This window comes from Paramisgurnus dabryanus, chromosome 3 (assembly GCF_030506205.2).
Source record: "Paramisgurnus dabryanus chromosome 3, PD_genome_1.1, whole genome shotgun sequence".
Taxonomy (NCBI): domain Eukaryota; kingdom Metazoa; phylum Chordata; class Actinopteri; order Cypriniformes; family Cobitidae; genus Paramisgurnus; species Paramisgurnus dabryanus.
In genome coordinates this window covers 12,650,593-12,675,293 of record NC_133339.1, presented here as the reverse complement: position 1 = coordinate 12,675,293, position 24,701 = coordinate 12,650,593, and the positions used below count along the sequence as shown (strand labels likewise).

The 24,701-nt window shown below is 36.6% G+C and overlaps 1 protein-coding gene across 1 annotated transcript; it reads right to left on the bottom strand.

The window, feature by feature from the left end:
- Nucleotides 1–12,954: 12,954 nt before the first annotated feature.
- Nucleotides 12,955–15,162, bottom strand: LOC135768421 (uncharacterized). Its single transcript, XM_065277653.1, has one exon. It carries the CDS (start codon nt 15,158–15,160, stop codon nt 14,066–14,068), a length of 1,095 nt encoding a protein of 364 aa, XP_065133725.1. The 5' UTR covers nt 15,161–15,162; the 3' UTR covers nt 12,955–14,065.
- Between the last annotated feature and the right edge of the window lie 9,539 nt (nt 15,163–24,701).

The following is a 24,701-nucleotide window of genomic DNA, read 5'->3' as shown; positions in this document are numbered from 1 at the left end:
CCTTAGCTGTTATAAAATGCACTGGTAACCCACTGCTTCTCGGGGTTTGTTGCTTTACAGTGGTGCCCTCTTTAGTTAAAAAACAACAAAATCACACACAACTATAGTATGTGTGAGAATAGAAATATGCTAGTATTGTTTTCATTTAAAATTTTATTTTGACGGCAACACAAACTACAATTATACAAATATGCAATTATATATTATAGCCTATATTTCTGCATCTGTACTTGTGTAGCTAATGGACTTTAGTATACTTTACTTTAGTCAGTATAAATCCAAGCAATTAAGGAGAATTACTAAATGTATTTCTTGTAAGTAAATTCAAAAAGTCAGGTTTAAGGAAACAGCTGATGTCTATTAACAAAACCAAAAGTTGGTATGTATGGTTATGTGTTTGATTGATTTAACACTCAAGCATTCAGCTAAGTAGGTTTTGTTAATGCAAATAAAATTTAGGGTAGTTATAAGCATATACAAAACAACAGATGTCTTTAGCATAGATATCTTTACCATGCTTCAAAACGCAACGCACCACAATGTCATTTAAGTTGAACAAAGTTATATGATAAATTGGTATTGTTACACTATTTAAATCACACAGATGAGTTGGTGTCAGCAGACAGCTATATATTTACACAGGCTTGTGAATGTGAACTGACCTGAAAGTGATGCGCGAGTTTTATTTCGTACTTTTCCATTTGAAGACAGAATACCGCGTTCTGTTACTGTACAAACGGATGGCGGATGATATCAAAGCATCGCGAGAGCAAACTGCTCCGCATGCTTTCTAATCGCTCTCGCGGTTCTTTTATGTTTCTCTGTGCAGCAGCATCGAACAAACTTTTGATCATCTGCAGTCAGCTGGGGGGGCGGGGATTGCGTACAAACCAATAGGGTGTCGGAATTGTGTATGTTTATACTTCTCATCCAACCACAATCGCATTTATCTGGATGATGCAATTTATCAAGATAGGTTTTTTTAACGATGACAAGCCGGAATGAAAAAAAGCAAACAAGCCGAAATAATAGAAGTAACGAGGCGATTTTTAAAATGTAAGGAGTAGAAAGTACAGATAATTGCGTGAAAATGTAAGGAGTAGAAGTAAAAAGTCGTCTGAAAAATAATTACTCCAGTAAAGTATAGATACCCAAAAAAGGTACTTAAGTAAGGTAACGAAGTATTTGTGCTTCGTTACTTGACACCTCTGGTTGAGTGTTTGACCTTTCAAACGCAACTCGCCCAAATTACCGTATACAACACAGTAAACGGGCATCAGAATCTAAACTGCGGCTGATAAATCCTTCCTTATCCCTACCTTTGTATATTTCTACCTTTAAATTACAGTCGTATTGTTAAGTGTTGTACCTTTATTAATCGTTTAATGTTTTCAGTAAATTAAAACAGTCAAACAAACGTGTTTAGACACGGATGTTACAACAGGACATATCAAGCAATCTCTTCTAACAAAGCAATAGTGAAATGCGGTAACTTAAATAAAGTAAAATGTCTTACTGGGTATACTGCTGTGTCATTGTTGTCAGATCCAATATAAGTGGTGCTTTTAATCACAGTCTCTCTGCAAATCCAGCATCGACTTCTTTACAAATGGATCCGTGTACACAAAGTTAACACACACTCCCCACACGAGCTGGAACTTCTTCAAAAGCAAACTTTATCCACGCATTCCTAATGTTATGTTGCAAGCCTCCGAATTAAAGTATTTAGCTTCTGTGTTGTTCCCACGCGGTTCTTCCACAACCGAAAATGCGTTTCCATGGTTTGTCTATCATAACAGATCACCGCGTCAAAATAAAAGTCTCTCAGAAAAAATTTATTTAAAAGTCATTTTGGTTACATTTGTAAATCTTTAAAGACATGTTTACTTGTTGAGACACACGTGTGTCACGCGAAGCTGTGGGTGGGGCTACAAAAGTGGTGGTTGTATTTGGCTTTGGGAGGTCCTTTAATTCTACTTTGACGTCATACTTTTCCAAATTCCAAACTCCCTTGTAATACTGGCTTGGTGCCAAAAACTGTTATATTTCAGTAGCAAAGACGTTTTCAGTTCTGAAACTTGCAGGATGTTCATTTAAAGTTGTCTGAATAGTGCACAACTTCTATATTTTGTGTCCTCTTCAAAGTATACCGATTCATCATAATACATGAAAAAAACATTGCAAACAATAATATTGGTATTATATGTGCTAGACATTACCTCAAAGTAAATTACACAAAGGAACCCCTGGTGAATGAATGAATGACGCTGTCCGAGCAGCACTGCTCCAGAGCAAACAGAAAGTCCGGGTAAGAAAACTTTACCTCACTGCTAACAGTTATCGTATTAATAAACCCTGCTGACAAACAAAGTAAATAATTAAAGATGATTTAATCAGACTTTAGTGATGCCCGCTTTTGAACACTGCTTCATGAGATTCTAAACGTTCTTCTTCTTCTTTTGGTTTATCGTCGGGTTGCAAACCAACTTTAAAGGTGCATACCGCCACCTACTGTGATGGAGTGTGGAAATAACGATTTACCTCTTCTACATCCTATTATATAGCCCATTATTCTTAATAAATCTCAAAACTGCATACATTTGTCTTCCTGATTTTGGACTGTCATTTATTAATAAGTTGGCTATAGTAAATTGCTTGCATCCTATTGTTTGTAATTCTTCCTTTTATATACTTCATTCTATTTCATATGCCTTCAATATCTTCAAAACTTTTTGTTTGACATCGGAATACATCATCAAATACCCTACTAGGGGCGGATTTAGTGATTTGGGGGCCCAAGGCAAATCCATGTATTGGGACCGCTAATGCAACCCTTACTGTACTTTTCTTTTCAGGCCCCAATGAGGTTGTGTGTGTGTGTGTGTGTGTGTGTGTGTGTGTGTGTGTGTGTGTGTGTGTACTTTTTTGTACTGAATGTTTTTAATATATTTTCATCTAATGCCACATGCACAATATACTTTAAATTAAACATATTTTGTAATCAAATGAACATAATATGACGAGTTTTAAACATGTTTTTTAAAGAATGAATTCATGGGTGTTAAGAACTCTATTGCTGGAGATAAACAAGGGGTGCACTTGAATTTATACGGTAAATCGTCATGTATTGCTCCTGCATTGCATTATGTAAACTGTTTTTATATAAATGAACTACACAGATGTCATCTATTAGTTAATGTACACATATTGTACTTTGACGTTCGGTCTGCTCTTTGCACACTGCAAAAAAATAATTTTCAAGAAATTTTTTTTTTATTTTTGTCTGGTTTTCAGTAAAAATATCAAAAAATTCTTAAATTAAGACGCTTTTTCTTGATGAGCAAAACGACCCTAGAAAATAAGTCTAGTTTTTAGAGCAAAAATATCAAATTTAAGTGATTTTGTGCATAAAAAATCTGCCAATGGGGTAAGCAAATATTTCTTGAATTTAGTGTTTAAGGAAAATGTTGAAGATTTTTTTGCTAACCCCATTGGCAGAGTTTTTTTTTTTGCTTGTTTTATGCACAAAATCACTTAAATTTGATATTTTTGCTCTAAAAACTAGACTTATTTTCTTGAGATGTTTTGCTTAGACAAAAATACTAAGAAAATGTTTTCTTGAAAATCATTATTTGTCAAAAAGACAGCGCATCAATTTCAAAGTAAAAAATATTTTTATTCAGGTAAATGGAGGTTTACCCACTTTTTGTGGGTTTCAAAAAGTGGTCTCAATATGGACTTAATTATCTTCACCAATTATTTCACAATAGCTGTGTCTCAATTCAAGGGCTGCAACCTTATGAGCATTCGACCTTAAAAGGTGAGCACTCTGTCTTTCAAGGTGGAAGCCTCAGAAGTTCGCGAAGAGAACTGGGCTGCGTTCAGCCCCGACAAAACGTTGCACAACGTTTATTAAACTGAAACGGTGATGCATTGAACACCCTGTTGTGATGACGCAAGAGTTGCAACTACGGTAGCTGAGAGGCCATTCTTTGTGTTCTTTTTTAAATGTTTTTAAAGCCTGATGAAATCGTTATAAATGTGTGTTTAATACTGTAAAATACCCTCGATGTTACAATCACTGACCTTGCTGTCCAAAATGAAAGACAACATTCCAACTTGAACCCATTGAGAGAGCTGTCTCTTTACTATCGCGTGGTTTTATACATCTTGCCGCTGATTGGGCTGACATTTCTGACACACCCACCAAACAAGAGAAAACGCTTCTAAAACCTGTTGCATTCCGTTGCACACCGTTTCCAGGAAACATGTCGTTCAACCCGGAAACCGTAGCAAAACGTTGCGCACCGGTGTGAGATTGAACATGCCCCTGAATTGAGACGGTCTAACCTTCGGAGGACCCATAATTAGCATCACCTGCTGCACGCGCCCGCCTGCACGTTTCTGACTTATTAAAATAAATATGACATCAGAAAAATCATTAATTTATTTTAGAAATATGACACGTTGATGTATATTAAACTACTCAACAGTATACCAAATTAATCAGCCTTATAAATATATGCAACATAAAAAGAATATTATTAACACAAAACATAACTTATAATACTAAAACAGTGACAAGAAATTTTTTTTTCTGATAAATACACTTTCATTTAATAAAGGTTTTAATTGTTTATTTTAGAATATCCAGCCATTATATGCAGCCGTTGCAGACGCGCAATGACTCTTGGGATATCCTCGGCTGTTAAGGATCCATTCGTTCTATCCTCAACAGCGCAGAGAAATGAGGACGCATTTTGAGGCTTCATTCTAAGCATCTTTTGAATTGGGACGGCCTTACTGGCCTTAAGTCGCGCTGCTGTGACTCAATCAGTCTTTAAATACGTCCTTAAAAGGTTGCAGCCCTTGAATTTGGACTAATGACACACTTAAATCATTTGACCAGATTAGAAAAGAACTTACACTCCCAAGGTCTGAATTTTTTCGATACTTACAATTGAGACATTTCCTTGCAACACATAAGGACCTAGAAATCGTGAAAAAACCCTCGCCAGTAAATTGCTTTTCAAAGAAATACAAAATGGACATGCAATCAAAAATATCATTTCTAGAGTATATCTATTATTTCTATTGAAGAACCCAAATAATACATTACATATAAAGAAGAAATGGGAGGCAGAAATGAACGAAACAGTTTCTCTGGAATCTTGGGAGGAAGTTTGCAGTGAGGTACACCTTGTGACCAACTCTAATAATTGGAGGGAATTCAAATGGAAGATAATAACCAGATTTTTCCGAACTCCACAGATCATTTCAAAATGGAATCCTTCGTGCTCAGACAAGTGCTGGAGAAACTGTGGCCAGCATGTTGGCAACCACACCCATATTTTATGTAGGGGTGGGAATCGCTTGGACCCTCATGAATCGATTCAGAATCGATTCTTAGGGTCCCGATTCGATTCAGAATCGATTCTTGACGTACTAATTTGCATATCTGTGACGTCATTACGTCGCATTTGCTTTCAAAGCCAGGTTAATGTTTGCACTTTTGCTAGTCTCTGAACTGCCATATACTGTACTTTAATGCAACTAGGGATAAATAATGTCATTCTTATATACATACATGTGTTGTTTCTGTTGTAAGACATTAAAACCAGTAAAAATATTAATTTAACGTGACATATTAATTCTATATGTTAACCGGCATTAACTTCCACGAACGTTAAGCGTCTAATCATCATCATTATACACAGTGATTGGCAGTATTACTGTATTTATATAATGCAGCGCACCCAGCGACTGAATAACAAACTATGTGCATATTTTTACAGAAGTATATTCATGTTATATCTAAACAGTCTGCGGATGTACTATACGTCGATCGCAAAGGCAATGCCGGTAGATCGCACAACTGCTGCTCCACGCGCAAAATTGTCATTATGGTCTTTTGGAGTAATTGTGAAACATGCAGGTCTTTTTGAGTTGCTGCGCCTTTCTTCTCAAATGTGTTTTGCCATGCCACTGCAGCTCAGTCGTCTTTAACTTCCAAAATTCACATGGATGCGCATTCTTGCCTCACGCAGTTCCTTATTCACACGCACGGTGTGTGTGAGCGAGCAAACGAGAGGGAGAGAGAGAGGCAGCGTAGCGCTGATTTGTATGCTTCTAATACTGTTAGTTTCACTAAACCGCATCGTACGGTGTACATTTTAGGACATCCTCAGATGTCAGAGTCAGGTGTCAGACATCAGATGAAAAGGCATCAGGTCTCAGAAAAACCGTTGTCAAGTTTACGAAATTGCACAGTCATTTCTCAGACATCAGATGAAAAGAAGTCAGGTATCAGAAAAAATGCTATCAGAAAAAACTGAGTCAGACGAAAAGTTCTCAGATGAAAAGTTATCAGAGTCAGGTATCAGACATCAGATGAAAAGGAGTAAGGTACCAGAAAAAACGCTATCAGAAAAAAACGGAGTCAGACGAAAAGTTCTCAGATGAAAAGTTATCAGAGTCAGGTATCAGACATCAGATGAAAAAAGTCAGGTCTCAGAAAAAACGCTGTCAGAAAAAACGGAGTCAGACGAAAAGTTCTCAGATTAAAAGTTATCAGAGTCAGGTATCAGACATCAGATGAAAAAAGTCAGGTCTCAGAAAAAACGCTATCAGAAAAAACGGAGTCAGACGAAAAGTTCTCAGATTAAAAGTTATCAGAGTCAGGTATCAGACATCAGAAGAAAAGAAGTCAGGTCTCGCACAATAAAGCATCGGACAAAACGGCATCAGAAGAATTTACACGTGGCCCACCCCTTCACATGACATCACTTACCGGAAAACTTATCGCAAACTTACCGGAGATCAAAAAAGACTTATGAGGGCACTTTTGTTTCTTTAACTGTGTATTTAATTGTACCCTTGACATAAATTGTTGTTGTTCCCTTTCTCACTAGCCTCTGTATAACAATTTTTTTTTTAACACGATTTTACACATGATCACGCCTTTTCGCGTACCGCCACTATAAAGATATTGATATGTTCTTCTTTATTAATCCCTGTATAACGTGATGGCCGGCTCCACGGGGGGCACTATCTGGCACTATCCCGCCCCCTCAGATCACCATAAAGGTTGAATGGGATTTTAATGATAAAATCTGCTATTTAAAAATCACATTTGCGTAGTGTTTTGTCTTCCTATAGTGAATAATAAGCTAAAACAGCAATATTTTAGTTAAGGATGGTATGTGAAAGCAAACATGAAGGCTATACGAACATTCCATAATTTCAAATTTGTATATTGCAATGCCAATGACTAATTTCACCATGGACATTCAAAAATGGATTAAAAAGAAAGAAACTACAGCAACTGCGGTTCGTGTACTTTTGCGTCCATTCATTTTTCCTTGATAAACCATGATATGAAAAATAAAATATAAACGATTGTTGTATTTTTAAAATGCAATGTTAAATTTCAAAATTTAAATTCAAACTGTATTTAGAACATCATACCCCCCCCCCCAAAAAAAAGAAAATGGATGTATTTTCATATTTTTGTTAATGATTTTTGCAGCTTTATTATAAATTTAAAACTAAAATTAAAAAACGCGATTATTAGCTATTTCACATTCAGACTTCTTTGGCAGTGATCGCAGTGCTTTGCTTCATGCATGTAAACATCATCATTCTACGCATTTTGTAAATTTCTTCAAGTTTTGTCAAATTATGTTAACACAGCAAGCAAAAACCGAGTATTTTACAATTGAAAAGCAAAATTTTTTTTTCAGTTTTACAAAAATGCTAATTTTGGTTCTTGTAATTTATTTACTTTACGTACACAGTTTTGCTGTTTCACATTAAGGCTTCTTCTGGCTGTGAATTCGCAGAGTGCGGCTTTATGCACGTGAACATCACATTCTATTCATTATGATTTGTAAATGTATGTGATTCTGGTCCTCTGGCCCAATATTTCCCCTTTCTTACTGTACTCATTTAGACTATATTAAAACGCGTAGATTATAACTGGCAAGACTGAACATCTACAAAGTTTGAAACTATTGATTTGTGATAATGGGCTCTATCTTACACCCAGCGCAATGCAGCGCAATGCGCGACGCAAGTGTCTTTTGCTAGTTTCCACCATGCGCAATTATAATTTTCACGTTTAGCGCCGCGTTGTTTAAATAGCAAATGCATTTGCGCCCCCTTTTGCGCCCATGGGCGTTCTGGTTTGAAAACGAGGTGTGTTCAGGCGCATTGTTGGTGCGTTGCTATTTTGAGGCAACTAAAATAGACTACGCAATTGACCAACAAAAACCTGGTCTGAAGTCTAAAGTCAATGGCGCAATATGTTTTTTTGTTATTTGAAGAGCGCATTAGTAATATGCGCCGAAACGGGACGACAACGCGGGTTTGCTTAACAGATACATGAATGCGCAGCAGCACAAAAATGCTTTTAAATATGAAAGATTTAAGGATTGAACGTGAAAGATTATTATTGAGTCTCTTGGACATAAATGAGGACTAATTATGAGACGTTAGAAGGCACAAAGAGCTGCTTCACCTGCAGCCTGGTAAGTAAATAAATGCTTTGCTTTAAACAAATGCATCTGTTTTTAAATGTTTTTAAATGCTACCTCACGGATTTATCGTAACAAATAAAGTATTTTTACAGTACAAACCTTTTCTTACATACTTGTAAATTATTTTTTGATGATATATTGGATAGCCATTTAAAGCAATTAAAAGCCTGCTTTTTTACTTCCATGACTAAATGAAAACGGGTTTTAAAGGTTTTAATGAAAAAAAAAACAACAATTTCAATACAAGTGTTAAACAACACAATAATTTAACATTATTCTTAAACTGGGGATCTTCTTCCTCCGCTTAGTTTTTCAGTTTCAACTGAAGGGTTCTACCTTTAACGGCTATTTTTAATTAACAAGCAGTCGGTGTTCATGCCAATTTGATTGTTATAGATAGAGCCTGATTTGTGAAAATTATATCATGAATATAAATAACAAACTACTTTTTTTACTGTTTCAGACGGACGTCGGTCTTTTTTTAAACTGCATAATCTCTCTATTTTCGCACAGTCCTTCCCGTTCACTTTGAACATTTCTACCTGTGTGTCCATAACTTGTTGCGATGACAGATGCGCACAGGCTGAATCTAAAACTAATCAATTGTTTCTGACTGCAACACTGCATGTTCATTGAAAATAGCCGTTAATTATAAAACGTGTATCTGTCTTCCGCATTCACCGGCTTCCCAGCAAGCAATTTTGGCTAAAACAAGGCAAAATTTAGGTTGTCAGTGAAAGTTTAATAGTGTGACGGGTCTCTTGCTTCCCCGCTACGGCCGGCCAGTGGGTGGAGCAGTACCGCTACATCATCTGCACCTGTGGCTCGTTATCTTTCATTATTTAAGTTTTGGGTTGATTGTGTTTGGAGAGAGATCTCCGCTTGGGTTTCGTTTGGTTAATTTGTGTTTAGTTACTTCTTTATTTTGTAAGTATTGGTTTGCTATTTTTGTGGTTTCAAATACATTTGTTCCCTTTAAATTGTCAAAAAGCCTTATCAAGTTCAGTTTAATTATTACCTTCTTTAAATAAAAGATTAATTATTACTTTGGGTTTCACTGCGTCCTCCTTTTTTGTCATGACTTGAGCCGGTTGTGACAATAGTCTAATAGCCCAAAAATAGACGATGCGTATGTTTACAACATCTAAAAGAAATTAAAGCAAACACCTTGAACACCTGTTGCTTACATGATGGAATACAGTACTTTTCCAAGTTATTTTGGCATAAGCGGCATGTAACCAAATTCAAGGTTATTTAGGGTAGAAGTGTGTTCCTATTGCACATAGCCGGATAATAGAGTCTCGGTTTTTGCTTGCTGTGTTAACATAATTTGAAAAAAACTTTCAAATTTACAAAATGCGTAGAATGATGATGTTTACATGCATGAAGCAAAGCACTGCGATCACTGCCAAAGAAGTCTGAATGTGAAATAGCTAATCGCGTTTTTTAATTTTAGTTTTAAATTTATAATAAAGGTGCAAAAATCATTAACAAAAGTATGAAAATACATCCATTTTTGGGGGGGGGGGTATGATGTTCTAAATACAGTTTGAATTTAAATTTTGAAATTTAACATTGCATTTTAAAAATACAACAACCGTTTATATTTTATTTTTCATATCATGGTTTATAAAGGAAAAATGAATGGACGCAAAAGTACACGAACCGCAGTTGCTGTAGTTTCTTTCTTTTTAATCCATTTTTGAATGTCCATGGTGAAATTAGTCATTGGCATTGCAATATACAAATTTGAAATTATGGAATGTTCGTAGCCTTCATGTTTGCTTTCACATACCATCCTTAACTAAAATCAGGGCCGGCCCTGGGCATAGGCGGAATAGGCAAATGCTAAGGGCGCCGCCGACCCCTTGGGGCGTCCGTGCGCCCAAATTATTATTTTTTTAAATATATGTATATAAACATTTTACTATAAATATTTAGTTCTGCACAAGAAAACAGCAGTTATTAATGAATTATTAGTAGCATAGTATCTCGGAAGATCGTGCTTGTTAAATAGCTCTATACTGCACTGAAGCGGCAGTTTAAAATATAAACCCAGAATTCAGCGAACGTCAAGACAAAGAAAACGGAAACAACAATCAGATCGAGATGCAGAATTTACATAATGTTACACAGACTATGTTTAAATTTCAATGTTTCTGGACAGAAATACCAACTTGTTCACTTTGTTTGGTATTAATAAGCTGCGCATTGGAGTGCTGGCCGCGGTGCTGAAGACGCGCCCCGGACGGAGTACTGGTGGCACATGCACAGATATTTACGTGCAAGCCATTGGAAACTATAATTCGTTATTATATAATTATTATTCGTTATTTTACTTTATTACTTTCACTTAAGAAGAGTTCTGCACTTTTTATTTCAACATTTCTCTTTATATAAATTCTATTTTGTACTTAAATCTATAATTTCGTTACTAACCCAACGAACTCATCTGCGCTTTCCGATAGGTTGCACGTAAGGGGAAAAGTATAGCTTTCTTCCACTTGAGAAAAGTTGTGCATTTTTAAACTTTTTAAAAAAAATATCTCTTTACCAAAAACAATTTTTTCTTCTATTTAAAATCTATAGTTTCGTTATTTTACTAACCCAACTAATGACTCGTCCGCTTTCCAATAGATTATGCAATATCTGTGCATAAGTGCCACCAGTACTCCGTCAGAGCGGGTCTTGTTCTTCAGCACCGCGGGGAGCAGCCAGCACTCCAATGCGCAGCTTATTGACACCAAACAAAGTGAACAAGTTGGTATTTCTGTCCAGAAACATTGAAATTTAAACATGGTGCGTGTAACGTTATGTAAATCCCGAGTCTCGGTCTGATTGTTGTTTCCGCTTTGTTGTTCTTGACGTTCGCTAAATTCTGGGTTTGTATTTTAAACTGCCGCTTCAGTGCAGTTTAGCCACAGTATGCGTGCGTGCGTGTGTGTTTGTTTCCAAAATATTTTCAAAATAAAGAAAAAAGACAAAGCTGTGCAGTTTGTGTTTCTGTATAAGTTTATGAGTAAAATGATTGGAACACAATTGTGATTCTGTGATTCTAAAGGGCACCAGGTGAAATCTTGCCTAGGGCAGCAAATTGGCCAGGGCCGGCCCTGACTAAAATATTGCTGTTTTAGCTTATTATTCACTATAGGAAGACAAAACACTACGCAAATGTGATTTTTAAATAGCAGATTTTATCATTAAGATCCCATTCAACCTTTATGGTGATCTGAGGGGGCGGGATAGTGCCAGATAGTGCCCCCCGTGGAGCCGGCCCTCACGTTATACAGGGATTAATAAAGAAAAACATATCAATATCTTTATAGTGGCGGTACGCGAAAAGGCGTGATCATGTGTAAAATCGTGTTAAAAAAAAATTGTTATACAGAGGCTAGTGAGAAAGGGAACAACAACAATTTATGTCAAGGGTACAATTAAATACACGGTTAAAGAAACAAAAGTGCCCTCATAAGTCTTTTTTGATCTCCGGTAAGTTTGCGATAAGTTTTCCGGTAAGTGATGTCATGTGAAGGGGTGGGCCACGTGTAAATTCTTCTGATGCCGTTTTGTCCGATGCTTTATTGTGCGAGACCTGACTTCTTTTCTTCTGATGTCTGATACCTGACTCTGATAACTTTTAATCTGAGAACTTTTCGTCTGACTCCGTTTTTTCTGATAGCGTTTTTTCTGAGACCTGACTTTTTTCATCTGATGTCTGAAACCTGACTCTGATAACTTTTCATCTGAGAACTTTTCGTCTGACTCCGTTTTTTCTGACAGCGTTTTTTCTGAGACCTGACTTTTTTCATCTGATGTCTGATACCTGACTCTGATAACTTTTCATCTGAGAACTTTTCGTCTGACTGCGTTTTTTCTGATAGCGTTTTTTCTGATACCTGACTCCTTTTCATCTGATGTCTGAGAAATGACTGTGCAATTTCGTAAACTTGACATCGGTTTTTCTGAGACCTGATGCCTTTTCATCTGATGTCTGACACCTGACTCTGACATCTGAGGATGTCCTAAAATGTACACCGTACATCTCCGCTATTTTAAGGAGTACTCGACATGTACTCAAGGATTTTTTTAAAAACTCCTCAAAAAGAATAGAGTAATGGTGACAGCCCTAAATTCAATGTAGAGATATATGCAGTATAGTCCTACAAGCATTTAAAGTGTTCTTTCTCTTCTGCTCTTGTAAGCTCGGCTATGCGCTCTTGCAGGGCGCGCTCTCTTAAGTTGTCCGTGTGCATCACCGCTCCCCCAGTTGAGTTCCGCCTTTTGGTTCTGATAACGTGACGTTATTTTGTAAACTAACATTTAAGAATCGATTCTTGACATTTGTGAATCGATTCAGAATCGGCCCACGTCCGAATCGCGATTCATCTAAGAATCGATTTTTTTTGCCCACCCCTAATTTTATGGTCAAAATTAAGAAATTACTGGAAAGATATATTCGATGCCTTTGAAGAAATCTTCCATTTTGAAATCCCAGAAGACCCTAGAATTGCCCATCTGGGTGTGCGCCCAGAGGGCTTTGAGGGTAGAGCTAAAATATATTTATTACAAATTCTTTTTGGCGTGGCACTCAAATGTATTACATGTAGATGGCTAAAACCTGTCCCCCCATCATACAATGCTTGGATTCAAAAAGTGTGGGAATTGTATGAAATTAAAGAAATCACATATTCCTTACGACTTCAGAAAGTGAATTTCTTAATGAGATGGGCTCCTGCAATGCTTCAGTGATCTTGTATTATATGATCGCATCCCTTATGTGTAGTTCTATACTTTCCCTTTTTTTCTTTTTCTCTCTTTTTTTCCCTATGTATTTAGTTATGTATTCATTAATTTCTAAATCCCCCTGTACCAGGTGCATCTGTTTTTATTATTTAGATAATGTATCTGATGTAATTAAAATGTAATTATTGTCAAGGCTGTTGGAATAGGATAGGCCGACATGTTAAAAACTAATATTATACTGTATCGTGTTGTTTTATGATTCAAAATAAAAATATAAGTAAAAAAAAAACCACCATTTTTTAAAAATACAAATATAGAGGTAAACTCAAACACATTTGTTCCCTTTCAGTAGTTATTTTAGTTTATTTGAATACTATTAAACTATGGTAGGGCCACACGATTATGGCAAAAATCATATTGTATTTGCATTGAACTGAAAATTATATATTTGAAAAATAAAATGAATTGCAAGGCTGCAGAGAACGATGTATCATTGCAGACTTATACTGTACTGTACTGAGGATGTAATGATATTATATCAGTCAGTTATATTAGTCACTGATATTATAGATATTACAGCTATATAGTCACTGATATTATAGATATTACAGCTATATAGTCACTGATATTATAGATATTACAGCTATATAGTCACTGATATTATAGATATTACAGCTATATAGTCACTGATATTATAGTCAGTCGTGAACTAAATGGGGCCGGTCTAAGGCATAAAACTCCAGTGCTGAAAATGAGTCGCACTCTTGCCCTGCACATGAATGGTTTCATTGAGTGTGAAATTTTGCATGTTTTTTAAGGGAAGCTTTTGTTTTGAAACTCTTTTTACACTCATGGCATGTGAACGGTTTCTCTTTAGTGTGAGTTCTCAAATGTGCATTAAGGTTTGGTTTTGTCTTAAAACTCTTTCCACACTGTTGACATGCAAATGGTTTTTCTCCAGTGTGAACTGTCATGTGTCTCTTAAAGGCGACTTCACTTGTAAAACTCTTTTCACACTGAGAGCATATGTAAGGTTTCTCTCCAGTGTGATTTCTCATGTGAATCTCAAGTCCATGTTTATCTATGAAACTCTTTTCACACTGAAGACATGCGTGAGGTTTCTTTTCGCTGTGAATCATCATGTGTCTCTTAAGGTGATACTCCAAACTGAAACTCTTTCCACACTGAAAACACACGTGAGGTTTCTCTCCATTATGAATTTTCATGTGTGTCGTAAGGTTACTTTTACTTCCAAAACCTTTTTTACACTCATGGCATGTGAACGGTTTCTCTCCAGTGTGAATTCTTATGTGTATCTTAAGTGTAGCTGCAGTTGTAAAACTCTTGTCACAATGCTGGCACGCGTGTGGCTTTTCCCCACTGTGAGTTTTCACGTGCTGTATAAGGCCTGATTGAAAGGTGAAACTCTTTCTGCATAGTTGACACGTGTAAGGTTTCTCTCCAGTGTGAATTCTTGTGTGTATCTTAAGGGTGGATTCAACTTTAAAACTCTTTCCACATTGTTGACAATTGTAAGGTTTCTTTCTGGTGTGAATTCTCAAATGTCTCTTAAGAACACTTGCAGTTGTACAACTCTTTTCACAGTGATGGCATGCGTGTGGTTTCTCTCTGGTGTGAATCCTCATGTGTGCTTTAAGGTTAACTTTTCTTCTGAAACTCTTTCCACACTGTTGACATGTGAAAGGTTTCTTCTCACTGTGAGTCCTCTTGTGATCTTCAGGGCGTTCATCTTCACTGAAACTATTTTCACACTTTATGTCTTCTGTCTTCAGAGTTTCTTTCTGTGAAACATTATGGTTTCTTTTTACAATCTGATGTTTCTCATTCACTTCAGCTTGACTCTCCTCTTTCACTTTCATCATATCTAAAATGAAGACAGTAAATAGTTCATATTGATAAACCAGAGTGACAAAACACATTTGAGATTGTCATGTATCCATGTTATTTTTTATGTAAAGTACATTATGTCATTTCTATTTTCAATTTCTGCTCTTGTAGTTTAACTCTTGTGCTGTGTTCAAAACCATATAACACTTCTGGTGTTTCCAATATCACCAAACATTGGATTCTATCTTTTTGTCAACTTGTTTTCTTTCAGTTAGGACTGGTTTTGTATTTCTTTTTTGAAGTAATTAATCATAGGCCTAAATAATCTGAGCTCATGCACCTCAATATTGTAGTAAAAATATCATTATCTGTGAAAAGTGTTGCAAAACTCCAGGAATTTTCAAAGCTGGCAACTTTCCATGGGAATTAACAGGAATATATGAGAATAAATGGGAATAAACTATGAATTTGAAAAATTTTTTTTGCAGAGATGCCTATAACAGGGAAGTAAAAAAACTCTTGCAGCATAATTGTTTAAAACAGTCTTACTCTTTACGCGGCACGTGAGCATCATGCGGCCTGGCAAGCTTTTAATTTGTGGCTCACATGCCAGTAAATAATACAGTGATATGATGCAGGCATACGTTTTTTGTTTATTTTTGCTCCGGATGCTAACTTTGTTAGAAAACCATACCCATTAAATCAAGACGCGTGTCAATAAGCGTGTTCAATTGCATGCATTGCTTGCACCAAGCGCTTTTCATATGACATCAAAGTACAGTTAGATCAGACTGCTTGTTATGCAAACATAATGCTTTCGAATAGGGGATTATCAAGCTTCCGGGTTTCGTGGGTAGGACTTGTCAACTTTGTGCATGTCCACTTCCGGCACAGTTAGGTTGGGTATCTAAAATCCTGTTAGGCAGTGGTGGAATGTAAGTTAACGAAGTGCAAATACTTTGTTACTGTATTTAAGTAAATTTTCCATGTATTTGTACTTTACGCAAGTAGAACCTATAGTGCATACTTTTGACTTTTACTTCGTTCCATTTTGCAACAAATTATCTGTACTTTTACTTTACTACAATTCTACAACACCATCGTTCCTTTACGTACCTCTCAACAACTTTTCTGTTCAATCTGGACCAGCCGAACTGGCATTACGATCCACCGGAAGTGGACGTGCACAAAGATCTCAGAAAGGGAAGTACTACGTAGTTTTGGTAAACCATTCCCTCCATGCATGTGAAAAAATAAGTAACTGAAATTTGTCTCCCCTTGTGATGTCAAAAGGGGATCTTATTATAATAATACCGCCCCATAATCTGCACTACCCAACCATGCCACTGCCATTTAGTGCAGAGATCAGTTTATTTGCATTTTAAAGGACAAAAACAGCACAATTTTGCTCAAACCTACAAAGTGGCATTTTAACCTGTGTAAGGGTGGATTCATTACAGTGGTTCAGTCTGTAGGAAGGCTGAAATGACTGAGAAATGTTAACAGCAAGATGATGTAAAACTGTATTTCTTGTCATTTATCACCCTTCTGCAACTTAAGTGCAGCTATGATAGCAAAATATGTGGTAGAGCATTGCTAGAATATAAATATATTGTATTGCAATATGTAGCGTTTAAGTATTAAAGGGGCAGTGAATTTGTCGATTTTATTGTTTTATACTGTTGTCTGATGTCTACTTATGATGTTCGCGTGGTTTTTACATTCAAAAACATCAAAAGCAATAAGTAATAGGCTATTTTGTAACATGGATTAGTGGCTGTCTGGAGAAATGGTTTGTTTGAAGGGGCGGGCCGCACTGAAGACCTGGTCGTAAACGCCCACTGCTATGATTGGATAGCTTCATTCCCCCGTCATTACACGTGGGGAAATGTTTTAAAAACATTAATGTGATAAAAATAGCAGCCGAACACAAATATGTTTGAGCCACAAAAGATTCTGGGTGCTAAAGATGATACACATAAATGACAATACGTATATTAAAGTAGAAACAAAATTCGACGTGACTAAATTACCGTATACAACACAGTAAGCGCGCATCAGAATCTAAACTGCGGCTGATAAATCCTTATCAATAACTTTGTATATTTCTATTGTGCTTGGGAGGTTGCTTTGACATTCACGTAATGTTACATACCACAGTTATATGATAAAAATAAGCTTTGTTGAGTGTTTGACCTTTCAAACGCAACTCGCCTAAATTACCGTATACAACACAGTAAACGGGCATCAGAATCTAAACTGCGGCTGATAAATCCTTCCTTAATCACTACCTTTGTATATTTCTACCTTTAAATTACAGTCGTATTGTTAAGTGTTGTACCTTTATTAATCGTTTAATGTTTTCAGTAAATTAAAACAGTCAAACAAACGTGTTTAGACACGGATGTTACAACAGGACATATCAAGCAATCTCTTCTAACAAAGCAATAGTGAAATGCGGTAACTTTATATAGTAAAATGTCTTACTGTGTATACTGCTGTGTCATTGTTGTCAGATCCAATATAAGTGGTGCTTTTAATCACAGTCTCTCTGCAAATCCAACATCGACTTCTTTACAAATGAATCAGTGTACACAAAGTTAACAAACACTCCCCACACGAGCTGGAACTTCTTCAAAAGCAAACTTTATCCACGCATTCCTAATGTTATGTTCCAAGCCTCCGAATTAAAGTATTTAGCTTCTGTGTTGTTCCCACGCGGTTCTTCCACAACCGAAAATGCGTTTCCATGGTTTGTCTATCATAACAGATCACCGCGTCAAAATAAATGTCTCTCAGGAAAAATTTATTTAAAAGTCATTTTGGTTATATTTGTCAATCTTTAAAGACATGTTTACTTGTTGAGACACGTGTGTCACGCGAAGCTGTGGGCGGGGCTACAAAAGTGGTGTTGTATTTGGCTTTGGGAGGTCCTTTAATTCTACTTTGACGTCATACTTTTCCAAATTCCACACTCCCTTGTAATACTGGCTTGGTGCCAAAAACTGTTATATTTCAGTAGCACAGACGTTTTCAGTCAGGGTTCCTACAGGTTTCTTCAAGTTAAATTCAAGTCTTTTAAGACCTTTTTAAGACCATTTATATAAAAAATTAATACCCATTTCACGTCCCTACCAGCAAAGAAAAACTAAAATCCTTGAACTTGTGTTCATTTATTTTTCCGATGTGAAATGGGTAAAAAGATGATAAGCCAAGCAGGTGTGAAAAAAAAATTTCAGTAGGCCACAAGAAAGTTTGCCAAACAATGTTAAGTTGTTAAGGAATTTCTAAGATTTTCTTTGATTTTTCCCGCTTCTCCTTTGCCTGTTGCTGTGTTGTGTTGCAGTCTATGGTTGTGGTGATCTTCATTTACTGAAGGCATCACGTGTTCGCAATACTTTGTACTGTGACCCGGGACTGTGTTGGGTTCTCAATTATTGGATCCGCTACTCTTTATTTATACTACGTTATTAAACAAACAGAGATGCAAACACATGTATGTTCAAAAAGAGAAAGGTAATCTAAGCCCTCGCACCCAGGCAAATATCCAGATACTTAGGCTACATTGCCACCGACCCCTGCCATCCCTACCAAACTAGGTATATAGAGTAAAATGAAATTCGAAAATCAAAAGATGCCGACATTAATTTGGAATATTCAACTTCATTTTTTATGTTAAACCAAAACTCTTATTGAACTATCTAGCACTTCTTCTTGCTTTACTCCTTCTTCCTCTTCTTCCTGGCCACCTCCTGCAACGTAACCAGGGCCTTCCATCTGGCTGCATTCATTTATATTAATTTCACATTATAACCATAATAAATATATTTAATAAACCCAATCATAAATGAACAAAGCTGACAATGTTTGTCAAAGCATCACAAAACACTTACCTGTTTTTGCACTGACATATCAAGCAATACTTGTGTAGATGACCCCTTTTATCAAACTCTTTTGACTACAATAATATGTATAGTATATTAATGATAGAAAGTGCAGGTCTAGAGATTATAAATGTAATTGGTGTGTTATGGTTTATGTAGTTTTCTTTCCTTTTTAGATAGAGCAGAAGCAGTAAAAGTGCCTCTTTTAATTCCTCTCTTGCAGATTAAAAGAGCTTTATCCACTTATTATTTTAGATTCAAAAGTCTACTTGCTGTCCCAGTGTTTGGTGACTTTATATTAGAGCTTTGCCTTTTTTAAATCTAGAGTCAGCTTGAGCTTTGCTCGTGCAATGGGCTTGACATTCACATTTCTTTTTTGCTACTATCTCTGTGATCTTTGAGCAAACTTTTTAGATATAAAAAGATGGTTCATTAATAATAATATTATTAAACAAAGGGACGGAGAAAGAAACTGCAGCGCGTGGTCGTGACTTTCAAACCAAGCCAGTTGTTATCGCAATAGAAATGGAGGCACGCAGCTTGAAACTGCACGTGAACATTAGCGCTGACTGACTCTGATCACGGCCGTTTTCCGATCGCCTCGGGTTTTACACATAATGTTAATCGAACCCGGTCCTCCGTGAAAACCTCTATGCATACAACTCTGCTCAAGTTCAGAAACATGTGACGCTGAACTCGCTTCATGTCGCACCCAATTCATCGAGAAACAGCAGACTCATCGGGAGAGACACGATGTGCTCGCAACCAAAATGCCATTAATAATGAAAAGCCGCAGGCGCCGAAAAGCGATGTGTTTGCATCCCTGATTTAATCAAAATGTGGTTGACAAAGAAACTTTTAAGGAAAAATACAATATGGAGAAGTTACATACAGCACAATTTTTAAGACCAAGACATCAAAATTTAAGACTTTTTTAAGTCTTTTTAAGGTATTATTTCCAAATTCATAAATTCAATGCTTTTAAGGCTTTTTAAGACCCCGCGGGAACCCTGTCAGTTCTGAAACTTGCAGGATGTTCATTTAAGTATGATGACCTCTTATATAACAAATTATCAAGTTAAAATAGAGTATTTGATTCACCGCCCCTTTAACATTAAATCAAAACTAAAGAACAGATTTATAAATTAAAAAGTTTAATAACAGTACTGACTTAAAGTTACAATTAAAATGGTTACATTATAAATGCATGAAATGGTAAATAATACATACAATTAACTGTTTCCAATGTATGTGAGATATTACCTGATAGTATAGAGAACAGAGAAATAAATAAAGTTTAGAAAAAAGAGAATCACCATTGAGAACTGAAATCTAGGCCTAATGGCCTGAACCCCAGACCTCATGGAGACCAACCTAAAAAAGAAGAGGAGGAATAAGAAAGAGCAGACCCACCAAACATATTCTTTTATGCCCTTGCCTTGACCATGTGACTAAACCTAACATCATACATTCAAACTGACCAATCAGAAGACCACGTTTAACCCCCAATGTGCTGAATAAAGAGCTCTGCCAATACTCTTTGATCACTATCAGTAAGCACAGGACGGAAATGGGGGTTGTGAAAAGTTGTGACAGAGTACTAAATTCCTACAAATTCTACAACTAATTTCCTAAATTCCCATTTCAATCCTACACATGCTATAATAAATTATTCATATGGAATTATGAGCTAGAACTTTACACCAAAAATTTATTTGACATCTAAAGGTCTTGTGAAATGTCCCCTTTAATGCAAAAAAAAAGAAAATATATAAAATGCAAAAACCTTGCTTGAATGTGGTTCAGATAACACAAGCATTTTGAGGGGCAATACGGAAGTGATTTAATGCTGGGTACACACCAAAAGATATTTTACATCATAAGAGTTTCAAAATGTGATAGACCACAAACATGAGGATAAAATATCCTAGATTTAACCGTTTTGCTCCTATAGTGTGGTGTGCAATGATGTGTCAAAGACAGCACACCACACATGGAGAGATTTTCAAACAGACGGCAGACGCTCGACTGTGAACACAGGAAATCTCGCAAAATTTTGCAATGTTTCTCGGGTCCAAACGTGACTTCAGAGTAAACAAACATGGCAAACAACAGGCATAAAGAAATTTCATTAAATACACTGGACTGCTTTTTTACATCTCTGGTTGTCACAAAGGCAGAAAGCCTTAATGTGTGTTGTGGAGAGAGACGCAAGAGAGAGACGCAAAAGAGAGACACAATAGAGAGACGCGAGAGAGAGAGATGCAACGCTGCAGCATGCATTGGAGCTCCGTCGAGTTCATCATCTAAATCCCATTTTCTTACTATCTTGTTCCCATCTATATAATATAACTTATTAGTTTATCTTAGGAATACTTTACCGTGACGATTATTGAACAGTATTACTAAGCGAAACGATTTATCACTAGTAAACACCCAGTGTTAGCATATAGCCCGCTAGCATCAACAAACGGTGCCGGCTCAAGTTAGCATTTGCTTACCATCTGCTTACTGTAACTCTGCCTTCCCTTCCCTTACCTTTAAATTTGGACTTTTTAACATTAGATCGCTAACCAATAAAGAAACTATTATCAATGAAATAATTACTGACCAAAACTTAAATGCACTCTAACAGAAACCTGGCTTAAAGCAGACCGTTACATCAGTTTAAACGAATCCACCCCACAAGACTATTATTATAAACATGAACCTCGATTAAAGGGAAGAGGGGGTGGTGTAGCTACAATATACAAAAAATATTTAAAGTAAACCATAAATCCGAACTAAAATTTAATCAATTTGAATAATGTTGTTTAATATGGAAATAACTGGTCTTAACAACAAACAGCTCTTTCGTCTTAGCCACTATCTACAGACCTCCAGGCCACCACAAAGATTTTCTTAAAGAAATTGCAGACTTCCTGTCTGAGCTTGTAGTTGCTGTAGATAAAGCTCTTATCGTTGGTGACTTAAATATCCACGTTGATAACCCAAAAGATGCATTAGGACTAGCGTTTATGGATGTTCTAATTTCTCTCGGTATTAGACAAAATGTGTCAGGGCCCACGCATACCCATAAACACACATTAGACTTAATTCTGTCATTTGGGCTCAATATTAATGACATCGAAATATCACCTCAGAGCGATGCAGTTTCAGACCATTGTCTCATACACGGTACTTCTAGATAGGATCACTCGGCCCACTACATGCTACAAACTAGCCAGAACAATCATTTCCACCATTAAAGATAGCGTTATTAGCAATCTACCAGACCTGTCCCAAATGAAACATGTAGCAGATAATCGTGAAGATTTAGATATTATAATAGAAAACCTGAACAACGCTTGTTCTAGCACGCTGGATGCCGTTGCTCCCAATCGAAAAAAGAGAATCAAAGAAAAAACACCAGCTCCATGTTATGACCATCATACTGCAGCCCTTAAAAAAGTAGCTAGAAAAATGTAAAGAAATTATAGAAATGCAAAGTTAGAGGTATGGTGTTCAGCATGGAAAGAGAGTGTTCAACACTACAGACAGGCTATAAAAACTGCAAGATCTATCTATCTTAGCAAGCTTATTTAAGAAAATCATAATAACCCACGTTTACTCTTTAGCAAAGTTTCGAAACTGACTAGAAACAAAGAACAAACAGAAACCAGTAGCAAACTCCCAACACAATAGTAACTACTTCATGAACTTCTTTACTAACAAAATTAAGGTTATTAGGGAAAACATCGAACCTACGCAAACAGCCACCGCTCTACCCAATAGTACATTTAACACTAGATTACCTTACGAACATCTTGAGTCATTTAAACCTTATGCAATAGTAGAGCTCTCTAAATTAGTAACATCATCCAAATCATCATCCTGTATATTAGACCCCGTTCCCACAAAACTACTTAGAAGTATTCCCTGTAGTGTCAGACACGATACTAAATATCTTTAACTCATCGCTAGAATTAGAATACGTTCCAACAGCTTTTAAACTAGCAGTTATTAGACCATTCATTTAAAAAATAACTCATCTTAATAACTTTATACCAATATCAAATCTCACTTTTCTTTTTAAGGTATTAGAAAAAGTAGTGGCAAGCCAGCTATGCACATTCTTAGTGAATAATGGTACATATGAAAAGTTCCAATCAGGATTCAGGCCCCACCATAGCACAGAGACAGCACTGCTTAGAGTTACAAATGACCTCCTTTTAACATCCGATTGTGGTGAAATCTCAATCCTTATATTACTAGACCTTAGTGCAGCCTTTGACACACTAGATTACACAATCCTACTCAATAGACTAGAAAACTATGTTGGTATCAGTGGTCAGGCGCTAGCCTGGTTTAGGTCATATCTAACCAATCGATATCACTTTGTTTATGTAAATGAGGAAGAGTCATATCACTCCCCTGTTAAATACGACGTACCACAGGGTTCAGTTTTAGGTCCTATCCTATTCTCGTTATATATGATTATCAGGAAACATAACATAAGTTTTCACTGCTATGTAGATGATACCCAGCTTAACATCTCATCACATCCTAGTGAAACCCACCAGTTTTCTAAGCTAACAGACTGCATTAGTGATATTAGGGACTGGATTGCACATAACTTCCTAATGCAAAACTCCAAGAAGACAAAGATACTTATTATCGAACCAAATCACTCCAAACATAATATGTCAGATTGCAAGTTGCCCATAGATGGCTGCACTGTGATGCCATCTTTCATGGTTAAGAACTTAGTTGTGGTGCTTGACAGCAATTTACATTCGATAATCATCGCCAACATCTGCCACACAGCATTCTTCCATCTTAGAAATATCTCAAAAATACGCCATATGCTGTCTGCATCAGATGCAGAAAAGGTTATCCATGCTTTTATGACCTCAAGAATAGACTATTTTAACTCGTTACTCGGGGATGTCATGCAAATCAGGTAAACAAGCTTCAGCTAGTTCAAAACGCCCCTGCAAGAGTGCTTACTTGATCTAAAAAGTATTACCACATAAGTCCAATTCTGGCATCTTTACATTGGCTACCAGGAAATTATCGCATACAATTTAAAATATTACCAATCACCTACAAAGCCTTAAATGGCCTAGCACCCTCGTATCTTACATAATTACTATCAGAATACAATCCATCACGTACACTGCGATCACAAAATTCTAGCCAATTAATTATCCCTAGAATATCAAAAGTGTCTAAAGGCGGTAGATCCTTTTCATATCTAGCCCCTAAGCTCTGGAATGATTTACTAAATAATGTTTGAGTGTCAGACACAGTCGATCAATTTAAATCTAAACTTAAGACATTCTTCTTTAACAAAGCATTCAGATAAAATGTGAAGTAAATGTACCTATCCCGCAATAGTTAGTTTGTCCAGAACAAAGCACTCACATACCTCATCTGGGTAATATACTTATGCCGCAATAGTTAGCCTGTCTGGAACAGAGCGGATTTTAAACCAAAATACAGTATGACACTAGCATTACATGTGAACGGCCCCTACACTAATAGGATTCTGTTTTTCTCTCCCTGTCTTGTCCTTGACCCTGAGGACAATGAGACAAACAGACCCAGTTCCTGATGCTGTGAAGGTCATCACACCACTGATCTACTGGCTGTCCTTCAACGTGATGCCCAGCTGATGCGCGACCAACGACCACCGGCTGAACCAGTT